General features: G+C 45.1%; 2 protein-coding genes across 4 annotated transcripts in view; both read left to right on the top strand.

Annotated features, from left to right (window-relative positions):
- RABGAP1 (RAB GTPase activating protein 1) overlaps nucleotides 1–20,751 on the top strand; it is a 74,059-nt gene that overhangs the window by 37,267 nt on the left and 16,041 nt on the right. The gene's annotated exons all lie outside the window — the stretch shown is intronic.
- On the top strand, nucleotides 4,942–10,765 carry GPR21 (G protein-coupled receptor 21). 2 transcript variants are annotated; one of them, XM_051807582.1, is made up of 2 exons: nucleotides 4,942–5,317; nucleotides 6,053–10,765. In XM_051807582.1, exon 2 carries the CDS (start codon nucleotides 6,421–6,423, stop codon nucleotides 7,465–7,467), a length of 1,047 nt encoding a protein of 348 aa, XP_051663542.1. In that variant the 5' UTR covers nucleotides 4,942–5,317; nucleotides 6,053–6,420; the 3' UTR covers nucleotides 7,468–10,765. The 2 variants fall into 2 exon arrangements, with proteins under 2 accessions (XP_051663542.1, XP_051663541.1); XM_051807581.1 differs by lacking the exon at nucleotides 4,942–5,317 and adding an exon at nucleotides 5,409–5,706.

The following is a 20,751-nucleotide window of genomic DNA, read 5'->3' as shown; positions in this document are numbered from 1 at the left end:
ATATTCTGATGGCACAGATTCACAAGGAGCAATTAAAGACCTTAATTCTGAGGGCAGGAGGGCGTCTGAAATTAAACTTGGTTTCTGCTGGATTCATGCAGGAAGGATCCTACGTGATGTGAATGCATCAGATTAGCTAAAAATGTTCTGCCATAAGTACTTTCACATACTTAGTGAATATAGAAGAAACTTGATCTGAATCCCTTAATACTGGTGTATGCATTGTAGAGCTGTAACTTGGGTTTTATGGTGAATAAATCATATAAATAATGTGGAGGTTGAGTGCTGTGGCAAGGAGTGATCACAGTTACCCTGTTGTGTTATTTTAATTGCCTGGTGTGTGGTTGACAGCATCACTTGTTTCTCTGTTTCAGTGTTTTGGTATCAGAATGGAAAGGATGATGTCTTTGTGGCACAGTTGGTGACATGTACTGCTACTATCTTTGTCAGCTAGAAAGGAATAGTGTAACATTTCATTTTTAAACCTGTGAAACCTTTCCACTCATTTTCATTTGGCTGAGACAAAGAAAATAGCCTGGATTTCATGTGTTGGAAGCATCTCTAGAGTCCAAGTAAAAGGGAGAGTAGGCTGGTCCATTACTGTGTTCTGCAGCAAAAGGACTGGCTGTACCTGCAGTGGTCCTTCAGCATGGAAACTAATGAAGAAATTAAAGCAAATGGGTACTGACTGACCATTTTCAGGCCCTGCTCTAGTCACATGAGGTCTGTGGTGTATCACCAGTGTGCTGCCACAGTCAGCTCAAGGAAATGAAAATGAAATTGCCTTCATCTGGAAGTGCCATATTAGCCCAGTGCTGTGGCTGTTGGTCTTGTTGTGACAACTGACAAATATGAAAACAGTGACTTAAATATGGAAACAGGCTGGGACTGTTTCTGTAGAAGGCACAAAGGTTGGTGTCTGAGAGCACAAGTGTCTATTTGGTTCCCAGTGGCACTGGGGTTTCTTCACTCTGCAGGCAGTGGAAGAAGGGTAAGGTTTCAGGTCACTGTGTGGAGGTGCTAAAGAGGAGAATAGGCAGGGAATGCCAAGACTGTTTGCGAGGCTGATGAGAGCATGAATTCAGGATCCAGCAATATAACATTGCAGACCCTTTGTATATAGTATATGCCAACAGTATAAATTAATGCTGGACTGCACTTTGGCCTTAAATTTTTATTTTCATGCCTTTCTTGATATTTCATGCCTGTCGTGAAATTTGATAATTTTGGAGTTCTAATGTGACTAATTCTTACTGCTCTTAAAATAGCAGCTCAGTTACAGTCAATATGCAGCAATACTTAGGAGTAAATGTGTCTGGGAAAAAAATTGTTAATTTTGTGAAGACAAAGGTCCATTATGTTACATTGCTTCACCATCCTCATAGTGCCTTGCATGTCCCTAATACCAGTTCCTCTCTGTCAAGCATGCAATTATTTGCATTACCATGCACTGAAGGTGGTTTATCTGAGAATAACTGCTGAGGGGTGGTGCAGGAGCACAACGAGCCGATGTGAAACCTCTGCCCTTTGGTGCGAGCAGGAGATGCAGAAAGCCTGTGTGAGTGCTCCTAATCCAGTGCCCCTTCCCTCTTAATGTTGACCTCTATTCCAGTAGCTGCACTTGATTTCTGCCAGGCTTTTCGTGACCCCACGCAGCAACACAGTCCCAAATTAATAAGGATCTGTGTTGACAGCTGCTTCAGAACCTTCTGGCCTCTGCCAGGGATTTTTTTTTCCCTTTGTGTGCAGGATGTTGGATGCAGCACCCCAGGATTCCTTCTGCTGGTTGCTTTCCTGTGCAGGCTCAGGGAATCTCTGGGTTTTTGCTTTCTTTTGCAAATTAACTGCTGCAAGGACAGTTGTTTGTGTGCCGTTGAGATGTGGCCACTGAAGGAGTGGAGAGGAAATGTCTCCTGTTGTGTTCTACCAGTGGAGGCTGTGTCTGAGTCTCCTCTTGAATATGACTTAGAAATGGCATTGAACCCGTGCATCAAGGTGTGCTCCTCGCATTCAGTCATCATGGCAACATTAATTAATGATTTGCTCTTTATTTCTTTGCCAAGCACTGGCTGGGGTTTTGTTCTCTGCGCTTTTGTTATTGCGGTAATGGCGAAGTTTCACCGTCGCGGTGCTTCCACGAATCACTTTTGAGAATTTGCACACCATCTGTGTGCAATAATAAAGCTTTTAGCAACTCCAGATTGCTGTGCTCGTGGTAGGGAGTGTGGATGGAAGCCAGCCCAGTGAATTAAGGTCATGTCCCTACTGGGGACAGAAAGCAAGCTCTAGGTAAAACGATCTAGACAATCCCTGGGAGAGGCATCTGTTCCTGGTAGGACTTTGGCAATCGTGGTTATGGCTGTTAATCTTCAGGCTTCCAGCCACTGCAGGGTAGGAGAAGAGATGTGGAGACTCACTCCAGGCATTTATGGATACCTGCAGGAAAAATACTCCATGTTCTTGACAGTCATAGGTGGATGGAAAGTATTGTTGAGTAGAAAATGTGTAAAATGAGCCATGTGGGTTAAAAAAAGATAAGTAAACATGGTACAAAGCAAAAGAGACAACAGACACTTTTCAGACAAGGTTTTTTAAAAGGATTAGTACAAATACTGAATCTCTCAGTGGAGAAGTTCTTCATAATACCAACATTTTAAGAACCTGACATTTACAATATTGAGGAGAAAGTAAAAAGCTCTTGGATATAGGTCTGTGTGGGAGGAAATGTCGAAAGGAAAAAACCATGAACTGTTGTACCAGATAAATACACTATATTAAGAAATTACAACGTGAGAGGGACATCTTGTGGCACAAATAAAATAAAAAATAATAGTCCAGTGGCAGGAGGAGTATCCTGGAATGTTACCCCGGGGTCACCATTTCTGGTAGAAATTCCAGGCCTGGCAAGAGATTAATTTGTTCCAGTCTTTCTTACAGCAGGAGTCTTGCTACACACTTTCTCATCTTCCCACTTTTTTGTCTCCATGAGCAGAGGATTACAGAACACAGACGTTCTACCAAATATACTTGTCTGTCTTGGTGCAAATGATACTAGTTTTTAATGAAGAAATAGATTAAAATGTCACTACCATTATTTGACTGAATGTGTTGTCATCAGTAGCATAAAATGTGACAGAACTTTAGCTGTGGGTGGTTAACACTTATTTTCCACTTGTGTCACAATCTTATTTCCATATGTTCGTATAAATTAAAAAGAATAAATTTAATTTGCAGGAGTACAAAGGGCCACAATTGTGTACAATCAACCGAAATTAATCCTACCACGTGTCTGTGAATCTCGGTGTAGCCTTGTCAGTGTGTCTGAACCTCAAGATCCCGTGTTTGATTAGTTTTGATCACGTGGTGATAAAAGTTTAATTATCTTTTTCAAGCAGTAGTTTTCCCCAGAGTTGTCACTGTAACTTTGACTGATTTCTTGAGTACCTGTTCACTGCCTCAGATGAGGCTGTGCTGTACCTCGGTGTAGAGTGGGAGAAGTCTCTCCAGTGCAGCAGTTTTCAGTCCCAGCAGACCTCAGCCAGTGCTCTCTGGAAGTGGTTCCTCTCAGTGGGCTGGTTGTGCCCTGGAGCAGAGCTGGGGTAGCAGGTGCTGACCCCCAGCCCAGTTACCTTCCAATTGCACCTTACCCCCTTGGCCACTTTGGGCTGCTGGTGAGGGGTGATCAAGAGGAGGAACTTGAGGTGTTGCTGGTTTGGGTGTTTTAAACAAGCTGGAGTAAGTTGGCAACAGCACTGAGCAGAGTTATTGCTCTCGGCTTCGGGGAAACAATAGAACGGCAGTTAAAGGGAAAACCAGACAGAAATACCTCTCAGCTGGGTGGGTGTTGAGCTCGTACTTCTCATAAAAACCTGAACATCGGGCAGGTTTTGATTTCATGCTGCATCTTCTGTTTAAAAATTCCTCCAACCAGATGTTGTTTTGGTCAGGCTCACAATTTCCATTGCTACCTTGTTTTTATACATCTGAGATAGAAGGTTCAATGTATGTTGTTTTCCTGGGGATGTTTATGATGTGTCTATTCATGCCTAAGGATCCAGAAATACTATTTGAATCAATCGGTATGTAAATCATTCTCTGCTTTGGAAAGATAGATCATTTCTCCAGCAGTAATTCAATCATAGCTTGTTTTTTGTAAAACCACAATGCCCTTGCCTAAATTTAATTCAAAGTTTATGTTTCCTAGCTACAGTTCTAGTACTTCAGTTGCCATGAGTAGAAACACCATAAATTGTGACAAAAATGAAGGACAAGAGTAAAGGGATCTTTTTGAAGTAAGAATGGGGTGGAAGCCCCAAGTTTTTGTTTTCAGGCTTTTGCACAAGATGAACTAAAAATCTGCCAAGTCATGCTGTTGTCCAGCACAGATTTTTGACCAACACAAGTGTTTCATAAAATGGAGGGTTTTTTGCTACTTACAGGTCAGGTACAATCCTGAGCATTGCAGCGTGGTTGCTTTGGCCACAATTAATTATCCATTAGGAATTGCACAGAATGACCAGTATTAGGCTTAGGTTAACCAAAACCTTGGGTTTGTTGGCATTGGTTGAATTCAGTGTGTGGACTTAGGCCTGTCAGGATGCCAGCTGCACACTTTCATGTGTGCCTAAATGGTCTGGATTGCCAAAGAGCCTCACTCCAGTCTCTTACTGGTTTGATCCGATGGAAGATCAATTCCCACAGTGATGGGCCTGCCCTAAGCTGTGCCAGTGGGGCAGTTTGGTATCGGGGCAGAGAATGAGCTTCCAAATACCGTGGGAATGTGTTTTCCAGCATGTCACCTGCATAAAACACTCTTGACAAACAACAAACAATACCCATCTCTTGTTATGCCTCTCTGCCTTCAAAGAGGTTTTCCTGGTTAAATAGTGTGATGGTGTTAGCTCATGGTGTGAACACAAGTTTAAGAGCTGTGCTGTGAATCTCTCACGTGTTTGGTGGCTGGAATGTCGTTGGTTTCTGGTTTGGTGTGGGATGTCCTGGGGACTGTCAGGGACAGCAAGTCCTTTTGCGTTGTGTATGTGTGTGGAGGGAGGTGCCTGCCTACCTGGAGCTACATCTGGATTAACGGTGGGACACCATTCTCAGCTTTGCCCTTGGTGTCAGGTGTCTCCTAAACAACACACACCACGCCTAGCAAAGGCACGTTTATTCCAGAATAAGTATTTCCCCAAAAGGGCTGGGATGGAAAAGCCTTAAGTGACGACGAACCGCGTGAATTCACGCCCGTGGTGGGCGGTTGTCGCTGGCCGTGCAGAGGTGCGGGGAGGAGGAGCAGGGAGCATCCTCGGGTGTGTTGGTGCAGCGCCGGGGTGCGGGTGTGTGTGTGTGCCTGCAGTACTGGGGTGCGCGGGCAGGGCCGGGACCCGCGTGTTCTCCGGGCGCGGCGGGGTCGCTCCGGGTGATGCTCCCACCGCCATCCGCCGCTCGTGGGCCGGGCCCTCCGGGCGCTCCGTGAGCGGCCCCGCCGTGCCGGGCTGCGGCCGGCGCTGCCCCGCTCCCCTGGACGAGGGGCGGAGGGGCTGCGGCCCCGCTCCCCGCCGGGTCCCCGCCGCGCCGCGCCCTCCCCCGGCTCCCGCCGCCTCCCTCCCCTTCCTCCCGCCTCCCCGCCCCCGGCTCCGCATCGCCGCGGCCGGAGCACACGCCGCCCGCCCGAGGATGCTCCGCGCTTTTGTTCGCCCGCCGCAGGTAGGGCCGGGGCGGCGGGGCCGGGCCGGGCGGGGGGCGGCGGGGGCGGCGGGGCCGGGGCGGCGGCGGGGCCGGCAGAGGCGGCGAACAAAAGCGCCGTGCAAAATGGAGCCAGCGGAGAAGGGCTGGACCCCCGCCCTCCCCGCCGCGCATCCCCCCGCCCGCCTGCCGGGGCTCCGCGGGGGCGGCATCGCCTCCCGCTGCCGCCGGCGGGGCCCGGGCCCGGCGTGGGGAGGGGACCGGGGCTGGAGCGGGGCCGGCGGCGAGCGCTGGGCAGGGCGTGGGGAAGGAGCGGGGCGGCGGGGAGAGGCGGTTCTGTAAAACACTTTCCCCTTCTCTCTGTCAGCCTTTGGGAGGACTCTCGTCCTGACTCGCTGAAGGTTCCTCTCCCTGTTCCCCCAGCCCCTCGTCCCTGCTCGGCGCGGCAGCCCACCCGGGCGGGCACCAATATCAGCCCTCTCCCGTGCGCCGGGGAAGTTGCTGACATGCCTGCCGCCGGGTCCCGGTGCACCGGCAGCGGCGGGGAGCCGGATTTAAAGGGGAGTTGTGCTGCAGACAATGCACAGCAGCAGCATCTGGAGCAGCCCTGGGGACCGGAGCTCCGGTTTTGACATTGCTGCACGCACAGCACCAGCCGCAATGACAGCAGCTGCCTGGAGTGGCTGCAGGCAGCAGGCAGGAGCATGAAGTAGAGCGATCACTGCAGTGCTCAAGATGAACTCCTCTTTGGTTGGCAACCAGAGTGGCCGGCCCTTCTGTCTCCTGGCCATTAGCTATTTGGAGACCATCAATTTTTGCCTCCTGGAAGTGGTTATTATTGTGTTCCTCATGGTGCTGATTATTTCGGGCAACATTATTGTGATATTTGTCTTTCACTGTGCACCTCTGCTGAACCACCACACCACCAGCTACTTCATCCAGACTATGGCGTATGCTGACCTCCTGGTGGGCGTGAGCTGTCTGGTGCCTTCTTTGTCTCTGCTGCACTATCCTATTGTTTTGAGTGAGTCTTTGGTTTGCCAAATCTTTGGTTATGTGGTGTCAGTGCTGAAGAGCGTCTCCATGGCCTCCTTGGCCTGCATTAGCATTGACAGATACATCGCCATCACAAAGCCGCTGACCTACAACACGCTGGTTACCCCGTGGAGGCTGCGAATCTGCATCCTGACCATTTGGCTCTACTCCTGCCTGGTCTTCTTACCCTCCTTTCACTGGGGAAAGCCTGGATACCACGGGGACGTGTTCCAGTGGTGCGCCAATTCCTGGAACACCGACCCCTATTTCACCCTGTTCATTGTGGTGATGCTCTACGCCCCGGCCGCCTTCATCGTCTGCTTCACCTACTTCAACATCTTCCGCATCTGCCAGCAGCACACCAAGGAGATCAACGAGAGGCGGGTGCGCTTCAGCTCCCAGGATGGGGAGGCTGGGGAGGCACAGCCCTGCCCGGACAAGCGCTATGCCATGGTCCTGTTCCGCATCACCAGTGTCTTCTACATCCTGTGGTTGCCCTACATCATCTATTTCCTGCTGGAGAGCTCCAACGTCTATAGTAACCGCGTCGCGTCCTTCTTGACCACTTGGCTTGCCATTAGCAACAGTTTCTGCAACTGTGTCATTTACAGTCTCTCCAACAGTGTCTTTCAGAAGGGGCTGAAGCGCCTCTCGGGGGCCATCTGTGCCTCGTGCGCTAGACAGAGGGTAGCTAAGGACTCCTCTACCTCTAGGAGCAAAAGATCTTCCAATGGATGTCACGTCTAGGACGCCTGTCAGCTGGACTGGGAAGTGCAGGGACGATTCCGCAAGTTGCGAAATAAGTTAGATACGATTTTAAGATGTCCAGATTTGCAAAAAGGTTTCTGAGAAATGCTGCTGACATAGAAGAATCAGGAGCACATATCGTTGTGGTTTCACTTTAAAAAATGATTGCTGTGGAGGAGGCTGTGGAGTTTCACCTCCATATTCATTTTAAAGAATAAAGCTGTATCTTGACACTTACCTCTCCAGCTGGTGTGACTGAATGGAGTGGGTGTCTGAGAGCTTCGGCAAAATGTAGTCTTTCTTACAGCTTTACTGGGTTCTTTGGAAATTCGTGCTTCACATGTAAATGATAGAGCTGAAGTGGAAATGTCACAGTCTATGGTATATTACAGGGATTTTTTTAATATATGCCAAAGTATATTGACACAACGTTCCAGCGTCAGAACAGAAGGGGCCAAACAATTTGTTTTTCAGTGCTACCTAGACAGGACTTGTAGAACAGGAGTGAACAATGTGAACATTTCAGTGCGAACTCAGTTTTAATGAGCCGTGAGTGCAGCGATGTGATCTGAGCAGTCGTAGGCTTGGGGCTGATCTGGGTCCGTGCCCTGTTTCCCTGGTAGGATGCATGTTTGGATCAGAGTATGGCATCTGCCTTTTCCTGTTTGTTGTGAAGTAAGAAGAAAAACTTGGATCAGACCAAATTTAGCAGTTAAATAAAATGTGTTTTGATAAGCTATGAGAAAATACGTGTTGCTTTATGATACCAGAGTTGTGGCAGCCACTCAAAGATGATGCCAACATGTGAAAATTATTCTCAAACCAGTGGAGAAATGCCACGAGTTTGTATGTGGAAATTTTCTCAAGAACAACTTTAAAAATAACATGTCCCTTTTTTTTTTTAATCTAAATTCTTCTGATATTTTACATACTAGAACTTAAGGGGAAAGGAAAGAAAACAATTGTCTTCTAAACAGCTAAGGGAACTATGTTGTAAATTTAACTGTAGTATTTGAGTTATTCATAAGTGCACAGAGCTAAATCAGAGACATTTTTCTTTAGCCTTCATGGGATTAAAGATGGTTCAAATATAGCAGGAGCTAAATCCTGTTGGCAAACACATATCTAACTGGTCAGACAAAGGCAATATCTGAGAAACCAAATGTCATTGACCACATTGTTCGAGCTATCCTAGATTAAATGTTTGGAGTACTGGAAAGCTGTTAAGAAGGCAGTGTGGCAGAATTGTTGAGTTTTTCCTAAGGAATATCCTTTTTACTGATGCCATTTTGGAAAATGCAAGTGAACCGAGTGTTCCTGTAATAGTGGGTTACAGTTGTATTGTCCTGTGTCTGCCTGTCCCTCCACCACACCTGCTCTGAGGGCAGGTTGTGCATCCCCTGTTTATCCCTCCGTGGTGCTGCGAGCTCAGGGAATTCCCTGAGCTGCTCTGGTACAGCTGCTGTGTGCTGTTAGTCACAGTGGGAACGAAGAAGGGTTAGGGAAAAGGAATTGGATCATTTTAGAATTGGGGTAATTCTCTTGGCCAGAGGGAAGACTGTGTTTTTTTTAAATGGTGTCAAGTTGTCTGTTGTTGCAGATCAAGATCATCTTTTCAGTGCTCTGCCCTGTCCCTCCAGCAAACACCCCCCTCTTCTCTGCTCTACTGGGAGCCCTTTGCCCTGGAGGATCCCAGCCCGTCACATGCCAGGATTGCTGCAGTCCCTCTGCCCATCCACATCTGCACCAGAACAGTCTCGTGGGGCTGCCAGTGAGGAAACAGGGAAGGGCAGAGAGAGCAGGATGAAGCACTCCTGGCACAGCCTGTGCTTGTGAGCACTCAGTGCTGATGTACTTGGTTCCTCTCGGGGGTGTGTAGCTGTTCTGGGGAGGATGGGGCAGAACTGCTGCTGCTGCTGCCCCGTTCCCTTGGGGACCCCAGTGGCAAAGCATTTAACTTGTATCTTGATCTGCTCCCAACATGTTCCATCCCCAGTCCAAACCTCTCCAGATTAAATTCCTCCTCAGTTCATCTGAAATGTGAAGAACCCAGGTTGTGTAAACCCTGATGCCTTCCCGTGGACATCTCCTGTTCTCCTCTGTAGTAAGGCAGAGTCTGGACCACGGCTTGTGCCGGGTCCTCCAGACGTGGCAGAGGTGATTTGTTCTGCAGAGCCCTCGCAGTCTGAATGTTGGTTAGACACAGACAGCCGTGGGGGGAGTGCAGGGGTGTAGTGAGTCATTTCTGAGTGGTATAATAAGCTCCCAGCACATCAGCTGGTAATTGTTCTCCAGCGGTTTGTGGGTATTATGGCACAGGTGGGCTTTGGGGAACAATTTAAGGGCTTTAGTCACTAATATCAAAGTGTGTGTGTGTGGTATTTTTGGAACAGCCTCTCAGGTAAACTCCCAATAGCTTTTCTCTGCTCTTCACCTTATCTAACATTTCCGAGTCTTTGAAGTGATGCAATGTATCATTGAAATAGCATTTGATTAAAACTTAATGGAAGAGAAGAATCTGCTGGGGCCTAAAGCCCCAGAAATGGCAGTTTCAGGTTTAAGTGGAAGCAAAGATTGTTGCTTTTGGTTTTTTTCACGAATAGAGGGTTTAAATAGTATCATTGTGTGCTAGTTTTGGAGAATTTGGAAAATGTTTAAAACGGGTAAGGGGTCTAAATCGTGGCATAGAGGTTTAGCTGGAGCTGAAGCTCTGAGCCTGGAATTGTGCTTGGAGCACAGTGGCTGTTCCAGATGCAGGTCCATGCCTGCAGCTGTTGCTGCTTTGCAGCTAAGGCTCAGTTCTACATTCCTGACAGCCAGGCTGTTTTCAGTTGCCTTACTCATCTCCAAGTCTTCCTCAGCTCAGATAATCTCTGGGAGAGGTGAAAATCAGAATCTAGAAGTCTCCAAGAGATGAGGATGGAGAGGAGTTGCAGCCAATTGGTGCATTCAAGTTTCATCCAGTGTTTGTACAGACACTTTTAATGTTGCCTCAGTAGCTTAGTTTTAGGTTCAAGTATTTCTCTTTTTGTCTGTGTTAATTTATTGTTTGGGGGTTTTTTTATAATTTAAATTATGAGGGGTTTTTTTCCCTCTAAGTTAATTTAATGTTGATGTAGGTTTGTTTGTGATTAGATGTTTTAAGTATTCATAACATTAGAGTCTGTTGTCTTCATGGAATTGCAGGGGGTGACTCCTGTTCACTGTGCCAACTGGAAGAAATAATTTTGCCACACATTACCTTGTTTGCTCAGCAGCTCTTGAACACCCTTTGTCATGCAGCTCACACGAGGCACGGGGGGGGGGGGGGGGGGGGGGGGGGGGGGGGGGGGGATCCTTTTCCTCACAGTCTGTGCTAGGAATTGTCAGGCAGCAAACTTTGCATTTGGCTGGTTTTCCTCGTGCACATGAAACTAATCCTTCCCTGGCTCCGTTTGTGCCCGAGTGTGCCGGTGCTCGAGAGCACTGCACAGATAAATGCCACTCTGAGGAGAGTACAGAAATCAAATTACAGCCTCATGAAAATTGTGTTGTGATGTGATTAAATGAACTAATTTTGAAGTTCCATCTCAGACTATAAACTGATTTTTTTATTAGGGTTATCTGCCTCGCTCTCAAATTAAGCTGCTGGAAGGTTCAATTTGCAGGATGCAGTTCAGTGGCTGTTTTTAGTGCCATGGGAAGGATTTCAATACTCACAACTTCTCAGAAGGTGATAATTTGCTTCATCTAGAACACTTTATTTTTATTCTTTTTAAGGATTACTGGAAGTTTAGGTTGTGATTATTTTGTCATTTTCCAAATAGACTGGGAGAATATCTGTGAAATATTATTTTTTTATGATCTCAATCAAGTGACAGTATTTTTAAACTCAACAGATATGTTTTGTGTGAAACAACAGTTTTGCTGTTATGCTACTACTAGTTTTTTTTTAATTAAATGTTACCAGTTTCTACAGTCTTGATTTGTTGTTGGGGGTTTTGTACTTGTTTTTAAGCTTCTTATCGCTCAGAGTGTTTCTTCTGGTTGGAATTCTGACATGGCTCAGTGTCAGAGTGCCAAGGGGCAGTCTTGGATATTTGTCACAAGTCTTTAACAGGAAGAAAGTGGTACAAAGTACTAAGGCACAGAGAATTGCAGGAGAACGAGAACTCCCAAACTGCACCCCTGTGGCATTGTCCCTGCCCTCTCATAGAAAGCTTTTAGGTGTAAGAATCCTAAATTTCAGCAGTTTGTTCAGAAAAAGGCACTTCCAAGGCCTGGGTGTGATGCGAGATGGAAACATTCAGTGTGCAAATTTAATATGCAGATTTTTTTGCTGTTTATTGTGGTATTCCCAACTGCTGCAATGATCAAGGATGTAACTCCATGAGTCGGGAAGTCAGAAATATTTCAGTCTCATCTTACTTCACATCAGGGTTGGAAGTTGGCAGAACTTTTCCTAATTCAGGTCGATGCTTTAAAAAATATTTCTTAGGAACCAACCAGTGTGTGAGTGCAGGAATCTGCCTTGAGACATTACAAACTGAAGGCCCATTTAACATTTTTCTGATTACGTGATTCATCCATTGTAGGTAATTTTAGTTTAATAAGAGGAGGTGGTGGTTTTGGAGAGCTTTTGTTGTCGTTCTAACACATTTTTGGTTCTGAGTACTTGAAGCACCTGCTGAAACATTGACCTGATTTGGCCCATATTTTGTTTGGTTTAGAAATGTTTTTCTTCCCTTCTGTGACTTTGCAGAATACAATGACACATCCTTCCCATGGTGTCATTCAAGATAAACTTGGATTTTAATCCACATTTATCCAAACTTTAATATTCTTTAATATTTTTTACCAAATCAATACTAGGGGTGTGTATGGGGCTGTGATCAGGTCAGAGCACTGGACCATCAGGTTTTACAGACTGTCCATGAAAGCAAACAGCCCCTCTTTTAGGATGATGAAAACAACCCATTTTGACTAGGAGAGAAGTGTCCTCCTGGCTTGTAGAGGTCAATGTCTCAATTCCAGTTGTTTTTTCCCTTCCTGTCTGTGCATTGCAGAGATACCACTTCAAAAGACATTTCTGCAGTTAAATAAAGGCATTTAATACTAAAGTTATGTATATAAAATGCCTTTGGAAGAGGACAGCACTTCAGAATTAAAATCCAATAAGTTTAGGACCAGGTGCAGTTGTATTTAGAGACAGAAACTGAAAGTTGTCACCAGGGGAAACAAAGAAAGGAAACCCACTGGAGTTTGGTCAGAACAATGGGGTATTTAATTGGGGTCATTTTCTTTACAATGCACATTTTTTTAAAATGTGGAGTTTAACCTTCTTGCTTTTGCTTTGCTGCTCTCTGGAGGCAGCTCCTCTGAGCCTTGGGGCTGCTGCACCCACCACAACGGGATTCCCTGCAGGCCTGGGGTGGTGGATCAGCCCCTCATTTGAGTTCAGGTAAAGTGGAGTAACGTCAGGCTCTGTCATGATTGTCTATCTGGGGTGTTCCAGCCCCAGGGAAATAATCTGGATGGTATAGTTTGTTTACTTGGCTTTTCAGGTTTTTTTTTTCCTGTGACATCATTTTCTAGACAAATGAAATGTTTGCTTACGGAGGCAGCTTTGCTGCTGGTTCTCCACACAATACTGAGCTCTGTCACCTCTCAGCTCTTACTCCCATTGCAGAGTTGAAAACAAGCCACAGGCTGTGTCTGCTCTACATGCCTGTGGTGGTGGCTGCAGATGGAAGTGGTTGTGGCTCTTGCCCATTTCCCCATTTGCATCTCTTGAGCTTTAGCAGTTAATGAAAACGTTACCAGAAGTGATGTTCCTGTATCCTGATCCAGCTTTAATTACAGCCTCAGGTGTTCTCCAGCAATCTGTGCAGGCAGAACTGACCCTCTAGCTGGTGACTTTGTAGTTATTTCAACTGAGAAACAGAAGTTGTTATTAAGGAGTCATCTTTGTTTTGTCCTGAAGCTGTTTTGGAGGAGTGTCACAATCCCTGGGCTGATCAAAGGCTGTGCAGGCTCCGCTCCAGGAGAGACCAGGAGGCATCAGGTCACTGTGGGACTGACACCTGTGCACGGGTTGATAACCAGGAGCTTTATTTGCTGAGAAGTTTTTAGAAATGCTGAGTGGGTGCACATTGCATTGGACTATATTTAGAATGTGGGTCGAGGTAGACAAACATGTTTTGAAGTTGGTGATCATGGGGAGGGCTCCACCTGGGCAGTACCTGTGTGTGAGGGACCTGAGGTGGAGCACAGGGTTGAAAGGGGGCAGGGAGTCCAAACTGCCTGTTCTGACTTCTTTCTAATTAGCAATTTGTAAGATGAGGATAGCAATTCTGTAATTCAAAGCTTTGGCTTCTCTCTGATGGTCATTACTGGAGATCCCTTTGTTAAAAGGTGAAATAAATTCAAGTGACTCCTCGGAAGGATGAACTCCAGTCTTGCTGTGCATGTGCCAGTCATTCTCAGCGTTACAGAGAGCACGTGAGTCGAGCAATCAAATGCTTAATAAACCAAGTCATTACTTTTATGGTAAATTGAAAAAAGTTCTTCTGGGATTTCAGCTGTAAATGAATCCTTGAAAATCAATAATTAGATTAGTAAAGGATGACATTTTAATATGCTGGCAGGAATATAGAGGGATTTGTCAGGGGAAGCAAAACCAGACTTTGCACTAAAGTGGCTTAGGTATATTTATAGTGCTAGTGATTCTGTGTGTGTGTGTGGAATCTTTGGACTATTTTAATATAACGTAAGGCTTTGAGCTTTAGCTGACTCAAGTTGCTCGTTTTATGAAGTTACATTAGTACCACACTGTGAAGTATTTTTAAATATTAGCATTACTGAGTATTAAAAGTATTTCATAAAAACATTTTTTAAAACGTTTTCTGTAGATGCTGTCAAATGAATTGATGTTTAGTGTACAAAGAAGTAAAACCTGAGGGCTGTAAGGTACCTGTATGTTTCTGATCACCTCAGTTTTTGAGGGGTTAGGTATTTCTTGAGGTTAAATTGTCACTAAAACCTACTAAAACTAATGGTGCAGTTAATCCTTTCAGAGGACAGGAAGCAGCATTACCTCCAACCATGCTTTTGAACTGTCTGAAAGGATTTGCAATCATGTGTATTGTCTTGACAGACCTGTGTCTTTAGAAATGCTGTACAGCACAGTCTTTTGCAGGTTCCTATGCTGATACATTTCTCTCCATATGTAACCTTTGAAATCCAGTTTCTATTGTAAGTCGAGCATGTAAACACTAGATTCAATTTTGTATTCCTCTAATGAATGCAACAGGATGGAAACGAGTTTGCAACTGCTAATGATGAGCTTTTTTACTGTTCTTAATACTCGTGGGTATGTCTTTTCTTCAGGGATTTTGAACTTGTATTCGTACCTTTTTTAATTGTTTCTTTCACCTGCTGTTTACAGTTAAAGGCGAGCATGGGAGGCTGTGCGTGCATGTGCTTTTAGGTTGCTTTGCTGAACGAAACACAGTGGAGTGATCTCACTTTAAAACCTCTCTGTTGCCCAGAGAGGTTGTAGGTGCCCCGTCCCTGGAAGTGTCCCAGGCCAGGTTGGACGGGGCTGGGAGCAACCTGGGCTAGTGGAAGGTGTCCCTGCCCGTGGCAGGGGGTTGGAATGAGATGGGATTTTAAGGTCCCTTCCAACTCAAACCATTCCATGATTCTGTGATGCTCATTTTTCCTTGTGTCCCACCCGTCTCCTTGCACCTTCCCAGTCCCTGGTACAGCAGAAGCCACCAGTTGTTTGGTGCATTCTGTGGAGATCTGACCTTTGTCAGAGGGTTGTTACAGGAGTTTTGGAAGACAGTCCAGCTCCTTCCACCAGTAGTGTTCCAACTGGTAGTTTTTCCCTGAGTGTCAGTGAGAGGGCCAAGAATAGATAAAATCACAGGTAAGAATGTGTATGTGTGTGTTTGTAAGAACCTTGTGCACCTTTTAATGCTGGAAATTGTTTTGTATTAGAAGATGAGAAAGAGCTGTGAGTGTGAAACCCCTGCTAGGAGGAACCACAGGAAAACATCCACCAAAGCAGATTAGAAAAGCAAACAGGTGAATTAGAGCCTGTCCAGCCCTTAAGAGTCTCTAATGCTGGTTCAGTTCTGACACAGTGGGGACCATGGGGGTGTTGGGGGGCTCCTCCATGGTCCCTCCTCTCACTGGGTCTGCTCTGGTTTGTACCCGCACAGGAAGGGGGATGGTGAAGATGGGTGTTTTCATACAAGGCAGCTGAGGAAGAGTTATTGTTGTGGCTCCAGAATTGCCTATTTTGTGCCAACTCAGAACTGTTGTTAAAATACAGGGCAGAGGGGTTCTTCCACCCCGTCCTTTTAATAGACATTTCTGTAGCTGATTTTTCAACGAAGACTAATAATAAGAAAAACTACAGTTGAGCCAAAAATGACAAATGTTACTGATTTAAAATATTACTTGCATATTTTTAATTATTAAATGGAACTAGATAAATCGGAAGCATGTAAATATCTGATTCTAAATCTTTGCATAACTATTTCCAAGAGGTAATTTTGCTATGAGCTATTAAAACTCAAAGAAATGTATTATTCCCTTTGAGGTGGTCTGTACCCCAGCTGTGTCATACATCTGTTGGCTTGTTCCCTTTTTGCTGTAGATGTACATATATATATATATATTTGTGTACTGTGCAGCTGTACAGTCACTGCCACGTTGAATTGATTGTTTTAAACTAGGTATATATGTGTATTTTACATATGTGTGTACATGTCCCTCCAAACAAGCAATTGAACATGGCAGTAGCTGTACAGTCACAGAGTTTAGGGCTTTGTACAATATGTAATTTTAAGGATGTCAGTGTGGTTCTTAGCGGATTTTATAAACACTTTTCTGAATCTGTTATCAGCACTTCCCATCCTAAGAGAAACTGCACATTTTTCAGTGATTGTTCCACTGGTTACATTTTTGTCTGCCATTTGTTCTGGATTGATGTAATCTTGATACTACTACAATTTCAAGGGCTGTTGACGCATTTCACATAGCCTAGGATTGCCTGTTCTCCAAATATATGGATCATGCATCAACAGTACTAAGTAGCCTTACTGTTTGCCTAAAAGCCTAGCTAATTTATTTAATATTCTCTCTTTAAAGAGAGGTCTCTGGAAGGGGTGGCATATTTTAGGATGCTCCTTCTCTTTAAAGGGAAACTCCGAATTGACTAGCAGTACTTGTTGATCAGTGATATTATTGTAGCCAAAGGATGCATGGGTGGTTTAATAGGAAGTTTTTGCTTCAAGTTCCTTGATGAAATGTAGTGTTCTACAGAGCTGTGTGAAGAGTGTAGTTTTTTATTCTGAAATGCACTTGTACACTTTATTTGAAAGGTCTGAATGGATCATAAATACATTTAAGAAATAAATGATACGTCACATGTTTTCACGTCTTGTCCCGGATGCCTTCTGTGTGTGTGTGCTGGTAAAGGTGTGTTCCTGGGGACTGGGGGGGGCTTTTCCCTCTTCTTTTGGTAGCTCTAAATAGCCTGGCCCGTGTGTAGGTGGCAGGAGCAGGCAGAGCTTGCAGCCTGCCCGTGTCTGTGCTGGGTCCATACGTGCTGGAGGGCACTGTGGGCAAACTCCATGCTCTGATTTTCCTGTGGGAAACTGGAGCCCTAAAAGGAAACGAACAGAGCGAAAGGGCTGGATATCACAAGGGATTCACTTTTATTTTTAGAATTGCACTATATTGCCATATTTGGCCTGAAAGTATGCTGTATCAATGCACTATTGTGTCCAGTTGCAGTTGTCTAACCATTCCAAATTTGTCTAAATTATTCAGGTTTTTTTCCACAAATACTGTTTATCTGTAAATGTTCTCAGTAAGTGCTGACTCCAGGTAACTCTTCCATTCTGTGGGCAGCATTCCTCGTGGGAAGTTAACAAGTACATTACTCTGAAAGTGGGGTTTGTGATACTTCCTTAAGGTCTCAGTAACAGGTGTAATTCCTCTTACCAAAACCACCTCCAGCGATCTGGGCGAACACAAATGCAGGAAATGCACTTTGTGTAAAAGTCAGTGTAAATATTGCCTAATGAAAGTAGTTTTGGGAATGCCATCAACCCACAAAATAGACCAGGTGGCACAGTGTCCTGCCAACACTGAAAATAGCTATCAAAAGACCTTTTAATATTTCCGAATGTGCTTAAAATGTACAGATCTGCTCCAAATAACTGATCCCCATCATGTAACATTACCCTTGCTGCTGCCCAGGAAATTTGCAGGGGGTTGGCTCTTTCTGCTTGTTGGATGTGCTGGAAGCTGCCCCTGGTTTGGTGGCTCTGGGATGGCCTGGCTGTGCCTTGCAGCAACACACCACGTGCTGATCTGACCCTGGGCAAAACAAGGAAAATTCCACTGATGGATCCAGTCTCCAGACCCTTCCCACAGTGATCTCTGCCCGTGTGACAGAATTCTTGCCAAGTCGGGGGAACCTTCCTAAGGAATAATTGCAATGTGGAAATGGATCCCATTGTGGCAAGAGTGAGAGTCAGGCACAGCTTGGGTTTGTGCTGGGTGTGTCAGATAACTCACCCAGTGAGCAGAATTCCACATTTGGAATCGTGCTGGGGATTGGGGCAGGAGGAATCTAAAGTTTGGACCTCACCATTTTTCCCTTTTTATGCTGTTTTTGAAGCCAGCCTGTGTCTAGGTGAAGGTTTTATACACCATCCCATCTCTCCAGGAGCCTGGTGCACCAGGAGTTGATCTGTGGATGATGAGCCATTTCCAGCAGGCAACTCCCTCTGTTCTCTGGAGATCTCTTATTTCATTTTCTGTCACCACAGATCTTGTCCCTTCAGCAATTCTTTGCTGCTGCTTCTTCATCCTCTTGGGTTTATGTGGGGGATTAGGAGGAATAAACCTGAGCTGCTGAAAACTGCAAGTAGATCAGCCCTGGGAAGAGGTTCTGGGATCTCCAGCTCTTCCATGGCTCTAATTGTGCCTTAAGCTACAGAAAAAGCTTCCAAAGTAACACAGTCTCACTGTGAAGATGTTGATCAAGTCTGTAACTGCATGATATGGTTTGCACATCCTGGGATGCTCCCAGGAAGATGGCAAAAATACAAGGAAAACATCTTTTAAGTGTGACAAGTTTAGGAGGTGGGAACTAATGTGCTTTTCTATACAGACTGACAGAATAGATGGGCTTTTCCCTGCTGGACTGTGTCCTGGTTTCCATAATTACTCACGTAGTTTCTGTTTAAATCAGCTGGAGAGGAAGGTTTTGGTATAACTGCCCTAATACTTTAAAGTGCAGCAAAGAGGGGGAGGAAAGGTATGTTCTGAGTCTGAGCATCTGCATTTTCCTGCTTTCCTTCAGAGCAGCAAACTGTCATGAGAATTTTAATCTTCACTACACTCGCCTAAGTTCTCATGGCTGGTTTCCATTCTGTTTTCTTTACTACTTTCTTTTTCTTCCTGTCATTCTTAGCTTTCTATTTTTCAATCCCAGTTTGTGAAGGGTGTGGGTTCAGAAGGGTTTCCTTCAGTTCCCAGTCCCCTGAAAGCATGAGAAATTGCCCATTGAGCCAATTCTCACAGCAAGGTATAAAAATAGGAGTAAAGAAAAGGTTACACAATGCTTGGATTGCAGCAGTTTGTACCAATGGGGAGATTTCAAAGCCACGGTTTTTGGAAAACATTTTTTAAACCTTATCATTTCCGTTGATTTTTCTCTCCCCAAGCTGTGCTTCAGCTGCAGGAACTTGAGTTACAGATTGCTGGAATTGTACTGAAACACAGGAGTCAAGTGCTGACCAAGTCACGCAAAGCCAGAGAGGCCACTAATTAGTTCTCTTTAGCCATAATGAGTGATTTGTTTGAGAAGCCTCTCTTAAGAGTTTCCAACCAGATGCTCTGGTCTCTGCTGTTAAATAAGTGGATTAAAAGGCAAGTGGATTTGAGGTTATTTTGCCATTGCAGCAGAACAGGTGACACTCAGGAAACCCCCTTGTGTGGTACCAGAGCTGCTGGCAGTGAGCAGCACCTGAGCTCCTGCAGAGAATTCACTGCAAGTCAGCCTTGCAAACTCTCCAGAAACTGAAAGTTACCACTAAGACTGTATTCACATGTTTTAAGTTTTCAGGATTGTTTCTGAGCATTGTCTTTTTCTCCTTGCAAAACATGCTGAAGCCAACAGCCAGCCATTAGTGTACTTGTCTTTGACTTAAAAGATAGATGTTTATATGAAATTTATTGAGCACTGGATTTTGTTTGTTTCTGATTTCCTTTTAATGAGACAGACTCTTCAGCACGTTAATTATTATCAAATTGGAATGCTGAACAGTACTTTTGATATAATTTCCCAAACAATCTGGTAACTTGATTCTAATAGCAGCGTAATGCTTTCCTAATGAAATGTCTGTATTAAGCCCCAGAGAGGAGCATTAACCTTGGATTAAAATCAGAAGAGAAAATGAAGCACACTGTGGTAATTTTGTTGTTTGCAAAATCCTTTTGTGAGGAAAAAGAACTACAAGCTCTGTTGAATGATCTTCACACTGATTACATTGTGTACTTTTTTTACTATCTTTTACTTCTAATCTTTTTCCATTTGCTACAGAAACGTGGGTTATTTGGGTAGAGTAAAACTTTTTCTATTACTGTTCAGCTTTCCAAGTGTTCAAGGCATCTGAAACTGCTGGTGTCAGAGTGGTGTGGAGAACGAAGTTCCACCTTCCTCATGCTGAAATCCCTGCTCGTGATTGTGTTTTACTGAGCAATACTTTCTGGGGCTCATGCTCAGATTTCTGTTTTCTGTAGTTAAATTCTGAGGAGGGGATGCAGAGTGGTTTCTGAGCTGAACCTCAGGGACAGGCTTTGTGGACAGCAGCTGCTTACAGTGGACTGTGACTCCCTGCAGTGGGGAGATAAAAGGAACGTGCCTGGGCAGCACTGGGGATCAGGAGTCTCCAGGGAAGGCTCTGCATTGCAGTGGCCTGGAACACACGTGTGTGTGTGTGTGTGTGTGTGTGTGTGTCTGTGTGTGTGTGTGTGTGTGTCTGTGTGTGTGTGTGTGTGACCTGCCCCTCCCTGACCCTTCCCAGATGTGTTTAGGTAACCAAGTCTATCCAGACTGTCATGTGGAGCTGCCAGCCTGCTCTGGTGGAGTAGGCTGTGTTTTGTTAAATTTAGAACAGTGCACAGAACCCAGTGCCAATCTTCCAACTCTCCGTCCTAGCATTTGTAATTTATATTCCTTTGATGTGTTTTAATTTACATATTGTGTTCTTTTTC

This window comes from Manacus candei, unplaced genomic scaffold (assembly GCF_025592945.1).
Source record: "Manacus candei isolate 608988 ecotype Guabito, Panama unplaced genomic scaffold, ASM2559294v1 h1tg000071l, whole genome shotgun sequence".
Taxonomy (NCBI): domain Eukaryota; kingdom Metazoa; phylum Chordata; class Aves; order Passeriformes; family Pipridae; genus Manacus; species Manacus candei.
The sequence above is the reverse complement of the archived record's forward strand: the minus strand, read 5'-3'. Positions and strand labels throughout refer to the sequence as shown.

Excerpts from the sequence above, each read along its gene's own strand:
- GPR21 (XM_051807582.1), top strand. The coding sequence starts at position 6,421 with ATGAACTCCTCTTTGGTTGGCAACCAGAGTGGCCGGCCCTTCTGTCTC.